The sequence below is a fragment of the Cryptotermes secundus genome, unplaced genomic scaffold (genome assembly GCF_002891405.2).
Source record: "Cryptotermes secundus unplaced genomic scaffold, Csec_1.0 scaffold72, whole genome shotgun sequence".
Classification (NCBI taxonomy): Eukaryota; Metazoa; Arthropoda; class Insecta; order Blattodea; family Kalotermitidae; genus Cryptotermes; species Cryptotermes secundus.
In genome coordinates this window covers 1,132,584-1,146,340 of record NW_019730103.1, presented here as the reverse complement: position 1 = coordinate 1,146,340, position 13,757 = coordinate 1,132,584, and the positions used below count along the sequence as shown (strand labels likewise).

At 42.6% G+C, this 13,757-nt stretch overlaps 1 protein-coding gene across 4 annotated transcripts in view; it reads left to right on the top strand.

The window, feature by feature from the left end:
* The window catches only part of LOC111866007, a 40,626-nt gene that overhangs the window by 12,701 nt on the left and 14,168 nt on the right, over positions 1 to 13,757 (top strand). For 2 of the 4 annotated variants that reach the window (XM_023854481.2, XM_023854480.2), the window contains exons 3-6: positions 1,732 to 1,881; positions 8,134 to 8,418; positions 10,344 to 10,469; positions 12,213 to 12,273. In XM_023854481.2, the coding sequence (XP_023710249.1) occupies positions 1,732 to 1,881; positions 8,134 to 8,418; positions 10,344 to 10,469; positions 12,213 to 12,273 (622 nt within the window). The remainder of the gene's footprint in view (positions 1 to 1,731; positions 1,882 to 8,133; positions 8,419 to 10,343; positions 10,470 to 12,212; positions 12,274 to 13,757) is intronic. The other 2 variants (XM_033752066.1, XM_023854482.2) reach the window with 2 other exon arrangements.

Sequence of the window (13,757 nt, the reverse complement as noted above, 5' to 3'; positions counted from 1 at the left end):
TACAAGACTAATGTCGAGAGTTCTGAGGAAGACGTTGGAACCATTAAAGGCGCAGTAGCAACATGGAACAGCAACTACTTAATACCTGACCCAAAACAGAATCACCTTTTTTCAATTCAGTTGAGCACTGCACAATTATGGTAGTGGGCAGTATGTTCTGGCTTGATTCTGTATTTAGTAGGTAGGTCTGTTTCCATCCCTTTCTCCCCTTGATGGCCCTTTCATCCCTCACCCTTCAGGTGTTAAGATTAAGAGTCTGCCAGTAGGTGCGATAGAATTACCCAATAGTATTGTTCAGCGGAGTTCTCAAGGCAGATAGGCGTATCTACATATAACATTTACAGTTCTTTTTAATTGACAAAAATGTGGGTTTAAAATTGAAAGAAATTGCTAAACAGTAGGTGAATAAAGGGACCAATAAATATTATAATGAGATCACACGGTATTAGTCGAGAAGGTCAACTTGATCAGTGCAAATTTTAAAATTGTTATATTTCAAAACCCACCATATGCAGGTTTGTTAGTTTAATCCTAATCTGATGACCCATATTCTCTGCAGTTTTATGTACCAAATTCATATGTTGCTAATGCAAATCTTGTACCAGGACAATTAAAATATCTTCCTACATTTTATTGTAGTCTTCACAGTCATGTCACTATGCAGTCTGGTAGGCAGGTACCAACATTTCAGAGGAATATACAGCCTCCATATTCAAGGTAGAAGTAAGCAAGTTTGGGAAGTGTCAGTTTTTATAGAAGTAGAGGGAAGGGAGGTGAGTCACAGATAAATTTTTAGCCCATTTCTGGGGCCAGGAATAGGGGTTTGGAAAGACAGAAGTGATATAAACTAACTACTGTGAACCCTACCAAGCTAGGTGGTAGGTGATGAGCTCAGATCTTAAGAGGAGACTGAGTATCCTGACCATAATGTTTTGCAGTTTTTCCAGTCACATGTTAAGATAATACATGAAATTAAATAATGACCACTTCATTCAACATCTTTTCCACTAGTTTTTTTATCTAATCATCCTACCATTCAACCCTTTATAGTCTGAGATACTGGCAGTGTTACCAAATAAGTATACATTCATCAAAAATTGGAAATGAGTATGTAAACGTTATGAAACATGCGGTTGTAGAGGACTGTAAGGAAGATGTGTTCTGTAGCCAGTTCATAGTGGCCAACACTTGCGTGATAAGCTCTGATGCAGTGGCAGAAATAACTTCATAGAAGTGAGCAGCAACTAGCATTGGCCACCAACATGAAAGTGATTGTAGTGTTATGTCTCACCAGTTCGGAAAATGTGGCATTTGGTGTTATTACCTGCTTAGCAGCAGGGACATCAGTGTAATGGCCCCCTCCCCTCTTTTTAATGTTTTCATGCCCAAATTCTTGCATGTAACCAATCATAGATGTGAAATTTCTGCAGTGCCACAATCTGTGTTGATTGCTTTAGGGTACTTTTTTATTTTACATTTTTATTGATACTTTTGGTGACATTTATATCTTCAGAAAACTGTACACAGTTTAAATTAAACACTGTCATTTAACTCAGATGATTGAGAAAATTTGTTAATCCATGGTTAACTTCGTTTTACTTTTTGTTTCTTCTTTTTTTAATTGCTAGTGGGATGGGACTAAGTCCCTTGTAATGCGGCCACTTCTGCCCTATTTGGTGTGTGTTAAGCATGAAGGTTTATTATATTCTTGTATGTGTTTTTTTTTTGCAGGTGGTGTTGTCCGCATGCAGTACTTACTTTGATGCGATTTTCTCACAGTATGAAGAGAATAATCCCATTGTAATCTTGAAAGATGTTAAATTTGCTGACATCAAAGCACTTGTGGAGTTCATGTACAAAGGAGAAATTAATATTGATCATGTAAGTGAAATTTATTTTAAACTAACATACTATAATTTACATTACATAATACTTTAATTAGCACAGAATATTATGATATCTTCAAGCCATTAATTGCTTTATCATTTCTGAACATCTGACTACTCTCTGAGAGTGATAAAATGGAGTTACTGAGTTACAGTATATTGTGACATGATGACTGAAACAGTCAGCCATTGCGCAGCAGCAGCCAGTAAACAGTGATTATGACGCTGTTTTTTTTTGTGTATGTTGAGGCTATAACCAGACCAGACAGCCAGAAAATGGACAGTCATGGCTGGAAAGCCATGAGTTGTGATTGGGAGTAAGGTAGTTAGTTGTGAGACAGTTGCCAGCTGGTAAGGATGTATTCAATTACTCAGTATAGAGGGGGTGGGTTTCCCCATGCACCGCAACTAATAGTCTATTGTACATCCCCCTTTAATTTCTACTGTCTCCATACCCTACCGATACTGGTGCCCGCTATCTCCCCTTTCTGCCAGCGAGGTCGGCCCTCTACTGGCATTGGTACTCAATAACTTCCCCATCTACCGGAGGCATTGGAAACTACTTGGGCGGGAAACATTTTGCCTCATTTTGCTCAGAGGTCTCTGAGAGACATGAGGATCGTTTACGTGCCGTAAATCTACGACATGGGACCCACGGCCTAAAGTCCCTCCTGGAGGACTTGTTCCCTGAATTTTTATGCCCTTAAAATTCCACGACCTCCACCATGTTTGAACCTGCGTACCTTGAGTCATGAGGTGGGAATGTTACCCCTAGACTACGGAGGCCGCTTGGTAAGGATGTAAGCAGAGGATATTGTTGAGATCCACTACCGACCAATGGCTGGTGAAGGCATAGTGAGAAATAGGTGCCTGAATTAGTGAGTGTGTTATAATTACTTGTAAGGTAAAATTGTTCCTGTGCTTAAATAATTAAGCACTATGAAGATGTATGAGGGAGTGGATGTTTGGATCCATGTTTTCTTGACCTCGACACTAGTTGGAGGTGAGTGGAGCCCCAGCCGCTTTACCCTCGAGGAGAGAGTCCCCAGTACCTATGGATAGGAGGCTGGGTGGATCCCAGAGCCAGTCTGGGTGACATGGAGAAGAGAAAATTCGTAACCTTACCAGAACCTGAACTCCACCCCTCTGTCGTTCAGCCCGTATCCAGTCTCTATGCCAACTGTGCTGTCCTGGCTCCTTTTATAATTGTGGTTACGATTTGTAAGTGATCAGTAAATCCAGTTACCAGATCCTGTGTTTGTCCATGAACATGTCACAGCTGGTGTAATAAATGGGATTAATTGAATTACTGGATTGAAGACTGCAGTGGGTAGTTGTATTGTCATACCACAAAAATGTAACAAATGGTGTAACACCCGCTGGCCTTGCAAGGAGAAATGTAAGCCAGTCAAGAGAAGCTAGACTACAGCCAAGAGAGGATAGAGATTATCTAGTGGAGGCAGGATAACATGATGGAGTTCTACCAAAAAGAGATGAAAGCAACAATAAGAGCTGTCAAGGAGAAGATAGAGGACTGTCAGGAAAAGGTGGAGGCCGTGGTGAGGGCCAGCAAAGGAGACTGGAGGTGACAATAGAAACCATCCAGTCCATGTTGGAAGAGACCATTAAGCATCAGGCGGAAGATGCCCTGGCACCTGTTGACCAAAGGACACGGGGCCTCTGCGATGAACTTAACAAGAATAATGAGCAAATGCAGTTGGGATTACAGGCAATCATGATTTCCCTCGTCCACAGGATCCAGGGAGCAGAGATCAACGTACAAACCACAAAAACCCTAGTGGAGACCATGGAGCATGGATTCAAGGCCAAGATAGCCGGAGTCACGGACAGTTTCACCAAGGGACTTCACGTGAAGCAGTGTGAGTTTGAAACACAGCTACAAGAAGCCCAGGCCTGAGCAGCACAGGGAGTGTGCCGCAATATTGGAACTGATGCCAGTGGCACCCAAATTTAATGGGTCGACATCCTGGGCTGTGTTCTGCTGCCAGTTTGAGGCCATAGTGGGATTCTGTGAGAGGGCACCCTGCATGAAGCCATGCACCTGCTTGCTGCCCTGTAGGGCTGGGCTTCCAATATCCTACATGATGTACCTAAAGGAGCTACATACAAGGAGATTATACCAGGCCCTTGACTGCTTTGCGGGACCAGCACCTGGTCGCAACATATCACAGTCAGTTGAAGACAACAAAACGCATTGGCAAGTCCCTGCAAGAGTTTACCAGCACCATTGAGAAAATGACCCCTCTATGCCTTTCCTGCATGACACAAGAACTGTATTTGTATGGGAGCATACAAGGCATTTGGAAACTGGATAAGAGACAGAGGCACAAAAACAACAGCTACTCTGGGGAGGCAAGAGGACACCCAGAGAGGCCCCTAAGATAGAGCTGGAAGTTATAAAGCTGGCAGTTAGGTTTTCCATCAGGCTCCAGGAAATGAACTACGAGACATTGTGGAGAAGCCAGCCCCCCTCCCAAATGGAAGAAGAAACTGCCGACAGATTAGGCGCCAGTGATACAGAGCACAGACCACTTTCAGAAATCACGTTCCAGCAGATCGTAAGAAGAGATGATAATGTGTCAGTAGGCTACTCAGGTCGAGCAGCCTTAAGGAGGGCATAATGTGAGATGACTGAAAGAGAGCCGTTGCTATGCAGTGGCTGGTAAATAACAACTATCATGCTGTGTTTTCTGTGCGGTCTGCACTATTTTCTATCCTGCCATACTGAGCCTCTATGAGAATATCCAGACCACACTACCAGTGAGGGCCAGTGAGTGGACAATCATGGCTAGAACACCATGAGTTGCAATTGAGAGTCAACAGTTGAGTTAATTATGAGGTGCTACCTATTAGAAAGTTCCAAGACTAGGTCAAAAAAGAAAAGCTGGCTTAACTTACTCAATTGTGGCTGTCATCTCCTTCAAAACAGTCTCCTTGGGGACGTATAAAGCGATCCCATCTTTTTCCCACACTTCAGAAGCACCATGGAACTAATTTTCTTTGATGCTGTTGAGTACTGCTTGCATTTCCCTTTGGATGTCAGACACTCTTCCAGAATGTCATCCCTTCAGTTTCATTTTCGATTTGGGAAACGAAGCGGAACCACAAGGGGCTATGTCCGGCTAGTAGGGAAGATGGGAAAAGGTAATCATGTTGTTGTTAGTCACAAACTGTGGTTTTGAGGGATGTATGGGCAGGTGAATTGTCCTGATGAAGGAGCAGTGTGGCGCATGTTAAAATTTTCTGTTAAGATCTCCTGGTAAACTCCATCACTGATCCAAACGGTGTCTGCGAGCTCATGGATTGTTTGACGACGGTCTTCGTGGATGAGTTTTAGAATTTTGTGAACATTTTCTGTCGTTTTGCTGGTGCTTGGCTGCCCTGAATGATCGTCATCTTCAGCTGACACTCGACTGGCCTTGAAACGTGAATGCCATTCAGAACCCACTGCCCAGCTCAAAGAATGGTCTCCAAAAGCCTCACAAAGCGTTTCAAGGGTTTCGGTAGCAGATGTACTGAGCTTCACACAGAACTTGATGCAGACATGTTGCTCCATATTGCCATCCGTCGCAGAAGAAATGAAACACAAAGTGGAAAAAGCACTCATGTAAAAAACAATCCGTGTTCACAGCATGTGTCACGTGGCAGACTGGTGCAGTAGGCTTGCGGAAGTGTGACCTTGGCCTCACCTCTCATCTTTCAACGAGGCAGTTGCAACAATAACAGTGTGGGAACTTTCCAATACCACTTCGTGGTTGTGAGTCAGTCGCCAACTGATAAGGATGTAAGCAGAGGACACTGTTGGAATCTGTTACCAGGCAACAGTTAGTGAAGACATAGAGGACTTAAGGTGTGCTGTAGTGAGAAGTAGGGCACATGAATTAGTGAGAGCATTATAATTACTTGTAATTGTGATTTATAAGTTTCAGTAAATCCAGTTACCATTCCAAACCCTGTGTGCAGTCAAAAACACGTGACAGTATATTGGGACAGGAAGACTGAAAGTTGCCAAGTACAGTGTATAATGAAGTTGTCATGAAACAAGATCTCGAGGGGCGTATTTTTACGACGTCACTTTATTACTCTTCCATGTAACTACAATTCACCGTAACTATGACGCAAATGTTGTGGAACAGGTCATTTTGCAGTTGCTCCTTTTATGTTAACAAATCTCATTAGAATGTTGAACTGTAGAACTGTCAAACTGTCCTTGCTGGCTAATCACTGGCTTCTGTCAACACACTGCCTTGTGTCTGGCTTCTACTGGCTAAGTGTGAAACTTTGACAGGTGTTACACACTTGTTGATTACCGAATACATATTAAAATAGGCAGGAATATGTGGTTTCTGTAATGTTAAAAATGTACATAACATCAAACTAACTTGTGAGTGACATGAAGCCATTAAATTGAACTACAAAGAAACTCGCACGCCATGTCAAAGTTGTCGTTAGGGTTCCAAGCACTATACATGACACATGAATGGCAAGCACTGACGTAACATTGCTGACTGTGCGTTCTGGTAGGCGAGTGTGTGGGGCTAACGTGAGCTGTCATCACCACATTCAAGGACAAACATAGATAAGACTAGTCAGCTGACAGGTAAAGTGCATGGACCCGCCAGAAGACCACACTTTTCTTGGGCCATTATCTCTGTAACCGTTCAACTTTGGACATAGGTGTTTTGGGTTATATCGGCATACTTTAACATAAGGAACACCCTCCCGAAGCCGGCACATTCCTCCTGGGACACCCTGTATATATCTCAGACAAGTGGGAAATGTTACCTCTAGCAGCATTTACTGTTATGTCACAGCGGGGAAGTGTTTACTGTCATTGCCTGGCACAGCTCTTCTGCTGTTGTGTCACCGCGGGGAAGTGTTTACTGACCTGTTGCCCCTAGCAGCAGCAGCAGCTCCTGTACTGTTACATCACAGTGTGGAAGTGTTTACTAGCAACGCATGCATTATCGCGTCGCACTGAGTCCACGATTCCCAACAGAAGTAATTATTATTAACCACTTAGATATAGAGCTTTGAGGGACGTAGTGGCGAATCAGAAGCCTAGTTGCACAACAGTAAATATCTCCCACAATTTGATTTGTTTCATTCTGGTCCGTCACACTAATATCATGAAAAGTTAAAACAGTTCCGTCCATTGTGACTGGTGGAGATTTTTCTTATTTCAGTTATTCATGTCCTTACACGTCTCTGAAGTCCGAAACATGTAGGGGCATGAATAATTGAAATAGGAAAAATCTTCCCCAGTCACACTAGATGGAACTGTTTAACTTTTCATGATCCTCCACAATACCAAGAAGGCCATGCTGTAGCTCAGGTTGTCAAATGCTGGTTTTCCACTGCAGCAGGCTGATCTGAGATCAGGTCATATGGGATTTGTGGTGGACAAAGTGACACTGGAGTAGGTTTTCTCTTGCCAGTCAACACTGACACCATCATTATGAATGTATGAGGGGTAGGCCTCCTCAGCCCTTGCGCTGCCACCTACAGTGGTCTGTTGTGCTTAAGAGCATTATTAAGCAATAAGCTTTAAAAAAGTATACTGCATCAGAATATCCTAGTAATTAACAATGTTTTCAAACATGCCTATAGCTGTATTGTCACTACTGCTACATCCACCGTTATTAACAGAGCACTCTATCTTGCCTACCACCAATGTTCATAGCATTCTTCGCCTCCTGTGCTAGACAGCCGTCCACCATGAGTTATGGGACTAAGTGAATGAAAGAGTGGTTGAAATCACTGAGTTCAGCTGTGTTGTTCCTCCCACCCCTCCATATGAGGCAGTAGAAGAGGCATGATGCACTTGGTACTTCTGTCTTCATTCTACCTAAATTGGTCATTAGTGAGTAATACATTGGTAAGGATATGGAAGGAAATGGCCATTGGTTGATTTAAGGTACTGTCCTGCCATTTGTCTGAGGGACTGAGGAAACTCACAATAAATCTTAGTCAGGATAGTTGGCATCCTAGTCAAGAGAAGTTCAGACATCTTCCAAATACAAGGCGCACTACAGCTTGAAGCTACATGCTTGGTGTTTTTGCGTTGTTCCATGAGTAATGAGTTATAATTCATGCTACCTTCACATTATAGGCATTGTTGTGAAGTACTGCAGGTTTTGTGCTTCAGGATCCTGGAGCCAGTTCTGCCTGTTATGTCATGTTAATTTGTTACTACTCCTACATCTTTGTTTCATTTCATGATCAGTCGCATCTGGCATCTTTGCTGAAGACTGCAGAAGATCTTCGTATCAAAGGACTAGCTGAAGTGTCGTGGAGACAAGAGGGTCAGCCAGCACCCCCTTCCAATGAGGATGAAATCAATTGTGTAGATCCCCAAGTATCCCGTGTGGAATCCATAGGAAATAATTCAGATTTGGAGCCACCACTCAAGCGGAGAAGGGGGCGTCCACCTTTGGAAACTAATGTGTCCAGCTTCAGTCCCAAAGTAGCGAGTGTGACAGGTGCAGGAGGCACTGAGGAAGTCTTCATAGTAAGTGTTACCAGTTCTAGAAACATGTCATTAAATTTGTAATTGCATGGTTATTGTTTAGCTGTAAAACTTTTGTTTGCTTTGTTTTCAAAACTGCTACATTAACACGCTCTGTCCAGCAATAGTACTACTGTGAACTAGCTTGTCTCACCAATACACTGGCAATAATATTGTAATTAACGCAATGTTAAAAAATTCTTAGAAAAAGCTACCAGCATTGTCATGTCTTGAACAAGTCATGAACTTGGCTCTGGGCTGCAGCTTGATGCTTCTGGTTTTTCTAAGTGCCTCAGGTTTTCTCAACTCATCATAAAAAACACTTGAAGCAAATGTTGAAGGAACTCCACCATGAAGCATATAGCTTCACTTTTTTTCATAAGTAAGGCATGAGTACATTGACCCAAGGTAAGCTCATATGATTCAGTGTAGTTCTTAGTGCAGTCCAAACAAGTTGATAGTCAACAGGCTACTACAAGTTTGGGTTATTCTTTATGGCCAAAATATCTTGCATGTCAGGCAGTATCAGAAATTATAAATGATTCACAGTCAGAGTAATACGTTGAAATTTCTGACGCTGAGAATTCCTCAGAACACTTTCATTTGAGTGGTAGTAGTAATGTAGTAACTTCAAAATTTCAAGAAGTGTATGTGCCTGAGAAAGAACTTGCTACCCTTGGATTTAATGACCAAGCAAGTGAAACCTTGTGGATGACCGTCGAGCTGGAGGTCACTTCTCAGGCTGCCGTTGTCCAAATAAAAAGCAAAGGCCCCTGGGCTCTGTGTACATCCCATATGTGAAGGGTGTTTCTGAGAAGTTCCAACGTATAGGGAATCGATACATCAGGATGATCTTCAGAACTAAAGACGTAGGAGTTCACTCATGAGAACAAGGCCGGAAAGAGATCTGCAACAGACAGCACAGTGTGTTTGCAGTATTCCCTGTGAGTGTGGAAGAAACTACGAGGGTAGGTCAGTTAGTTACATATGGATATAGAAATTAAGCAAATAAGAGTACTGATTTGAAAAATGCTTTTATTTCTCAACATAATCTCCCTGTACATTGAGGCACTTGTCCCATCGTTTCACAAGCCCCTGAAAACCAGCAGCATAAAATTCTTTGGGCTGCTGTTGGAACCAGGTAGTGACTTCCCTTTCTACAGCTTGCTGGTTTTCAGGTGACAAAAGTGAATTGTTGGGCAAAAGAGTTCTCTCATTTAATTTACTGTAATATAGTAGCAAATTAAGCTAACCAATACTGTAGTCACCTGCATGAGGGAAGACTGGGCAGTGCAACAACTGGTGCCGGGGGAACTGCCACATGACAGGTGAACATAAGTGCTTCTAAAATTATTCTTTAATAATTCTATTTAAATGGTAAATTTTCTTTGAAATATTGGCCAGTTGAATGAAAATTCTGAGTGCTTAGATACTGGGTGGGAGTATACTCTATTCTGTTTGTGGAGACTAAATATAGCACACATAAAAAAGTAAAGCTATCCCTGTAACAGTCCACGAAGGCCCATAGTGTTGTGAGACATCGAGGCTTCCACATTTTCTAGACAGTTGGCTCACAAATGGCAGTAAAGCTGTCAGCCTTACATGCCAGCCACCTGTTAGTCCTCAGGAAGATTCATGGTACTCATTTCTCTTAAAGGTTTGGTTGACACCAGGGCCATAGTGCAGATGGATTTAAGTCAAATGAAGAACCTGATGATCTCATCAGGAATTGAACCCACAACCTTCCAGCTTGTAGCACAGTGCCTCAATCAACTATGCTACTGCATGCCCTCATATAAATGCACACATGCTTTTACAAATGCCACACAAAAGTTATGCTAAGAACTGCTGTTGTTGCTTGTTTCTGTTTGTTTGTAATGCATTCATAATGAGAATCCAGCATAATACTGAGTTGATGTCTGCTTCAGCAGGAAGGTGGGACGTCAGATCCCGATAATGAGGTCTCGGGATGGGATGAATCTGAGCCCGAAGTAATTGCATGTGACAGTGGTGAAGCTGCCTCTCGTCAGCCAACTGTTAATCCTCAGCCTACTGTAAGTAGTTGTCAGTGACTCATTTTTGCTCATTTAATGCTGAAATTTAACCAGTTGCAAGAGCAGCCTCCATAGTCTAGGGGTAATGTTCCCGCCTCATGACTCAAGGTACACGGGTTCAAACCTGGTGGAGGTCGTGGAATTTTTAAGGGTGGAAAAATTCAGGGAACAAGTCCTCCAGGAGGGATTTTAAGCCGTGTGTCCCATGTCATAGATTTACGGCACGTAAAACATACTCATGTCTCTAGGAGACCTCTGAGCAAAATTAGGCAGTTTCCCGCCCAAGTACAGGGTGGGGCGCAGAAACTTCCTTTTTGTGAAGACGCATTGTGAAGGGAGGGGAGGTCGCAGAAAAGCGGGGATATGCTCAGCGAACGCAGCAGTCACAGAAGTTTCTGTCTAATACCCCTCAGTAGGAAACATGAGGAGTTCGAGTGAGCAACGTGCGTTTGCTGTCAAAGCCTATTTTTCGAACAACCATTCCTACCTGGCAGTGCAGCATGCGTTCCGTACTCACTTCGGAATTAAGCCCAGAGGTCTGGTTCCCAACCGGAAATCGATTGTTTTGTGGGTAGAGAATTTTAGGACAACTGGGAGTGTGGTGAAAAAATCGTCAGGACTACAACGGACCGTTACGACGCCAGAAAATGTGGAGGCAGTTCGACAGTCAATTTTGAGATCTTTTTCGAACCAACTCTTGAAGAAATGCATCTAGGAAATGTCTGGTTCGAACAGGATGGAGCCACAGCCCACATAGCCCGAGCTTCGATGACAGTTTTGAGGGCAAAGTTCCCCGGACGGCTCATCTCGCTTCGAGGTGACATCCCGTGGGCAGTGCACACCTGATCTAACGCCCTGTGATTTTTTTTATGGGGATACCTCAAGGCAGAGGTTTTTAAACATTGCCCCACAAACCTGCTTCAGCTGAAGAATGTTATTCGGCAGGAAGTAGCCCAAATTCCGGTGCACATGTTGGAGCATGCAGAGAGGAACTTCAGAAAACGGTTACATCTGTGCATAGAGAACGGTGGCCACCACCTTCAAGACATTTTGTTTAAAACTACATGATTTAAAACTTTGAAGTATGTTGTTTCATTAGCTAAACATAAATTTTGTCTATCAGCAATAATTGTTCTTTTATTCGCCTTCAAAGAAAGGAAGTTTCTCTGCCTCACTCTGTAGTTTCCAATTCCTCTGGTAGATGGGGAAGTATCGGGGATGAGAGGGTCGACCTCGCTGGCAGAACGGGGCTGATAGCGAGCACCAATACTGGAAGGGCATGGCGACTAGTTAGAATAATTAAAAAGGGGGACGCACAATAGGTCAATAAATGGTTGGAGTGCATGGGGTAACCCACCCCCTCCAAATAATAATAATAATAATAATATGGGATCCAAACTGTGAATCTTCAAGTTCGTTTTGTTCTCGGCACTGCTGTAAGATAATCTACTTCATTATCTGCAGAAATAATCATGTCATAATATCTGTAGTTAGTTCACAACATGCTTAACAGGTTCTGAATTTACCTTTTATATATAATAAATGAGACTTTGTAAAGTTATGCTTTGCTGTTCTTCATCGTGTAAAGATTATGCTTGTGAATGTCCTTTAGACTGTCAGTCCTATAAATATGGAAGATGTGTTTCAAGAGACAGTTGCGTGTCCTTGGTTCTAAGAGTGTCTCTTTTAATTTGTTCTCCGTTTTCCTCACTTTGTGAATTGATGTTAAATGTAACTTTTCAGGAAACCAACTATAATGAGATGACAGAAGGAGATAATCTCCCTGGGACACCGATCTTTGAAGGTAAATAAGTAGTCTTTATGTATAAGAATTTATATGCTGTACTTACAGGTGTATAAGCCACATGTTTACTCAGAAATGTACCCTCCAGAATCGGGGTGCAGATTATAAATAGAATATTGCTCTTAGAGAGCAAATGGGGGACTGCATCTGTCCATCCGCTTTGGTGTGTGCGCGCGCGTGCGCTTGGGGAGGAGGGGCTTGTGGTGCAGTCTTCTACATGTTTTCACTGTTTTGAAGACAGTGTGCAATCCCATTTTATATTGGCATGTGGCATTCTTTTTCACACTAAATAACTGTAAGAACTGTTCCTACCGAATTAATGCGTGAGGAGTTATGCTTGTGGGATGTAATATCACATAGCCCAGTGAAAATTAGCTATTGCCTCAGGGTTAATATGTACACCAAGCTAGAAACCAGGGTGAAGCAGGCAGCACGTATAGCTTAATTTTCATCAGACTGCATGCATTATATCCCATAAAATAGAACTCTAAAATGATGTGAATATTATTAAAATAAAAAGGGGATGTACTGTACTGTACAGTGAGGAACTTAATAACTTGTTCTCTTCGTCAGTTATAATTATAGTGACCAAGTCAAGATAGATGAACTGGGAAGGGCATGTAGCACGAATGGGGAAAAGAAGAATGCATATAGGATATTGGTGGGAAAACCAGAAGGAAAGAGACCACTAGGAAGTCCAAGACGTAGGTGAACAGTATTAAAATTGATCTTAGGGAGACAGGACGGGATGGTATGGACTGGATCAATCTGGCTCAGACTAGGGACCAGGTGAGGGCTCATGTGAACACGGTAATGACCTTTGGGTTCCATAAAATGCTGGAAAGTTTTTGAGTAGCTGCACAATCGGCGGCTCCTCAAGAAGGGCTCAGCTCTGTGAGTGAGTGTTTCGCCTAGGCTGGTGCTAGAAGATCATTGTTGCAACAGACCACTCATCACAGAAATCGTATCTCGACTGACTTATACATGCACTATCTAATGGCAGAGAGTAGGAGCAACTGCTCAAAGTGCATTTTGAAAGAGAAGGTGTCACAGGAGTTGAATGGGGGGGGGGGCCAGAAATTTTGAAGGGTTACATGCCTATGAAATGTAGCTGTAAAGTTATCATGAGCCCAGGCCAGTTGAGTTGAGTTGCATGGTGATATACTTGCAAGTTCAGTTCTGGCAATACAAAAGCAGATGTGAAGTAATGAGTGCTGTGAATCATGAGTTGTTACAGGCCATTAATGAGTCAGTGGTTAAAGTAACCAGTTTCCAACTCAGTGACAAGAAGCAGTGAGAGCAGTATGTGAACAATGGTTTTGCAATGGAACAGTAAATAGACAAAAATTGACTTCAAAAACATAAGGACTTATGGACAGTGGGACAGTAACTGCTCCAGATAATAACGAACATTACAGTATTTTGGCTTGTCAGCGCATGTTACTACATGCTCTTGGTCATGTATTGTATCTGGATAAAGACCT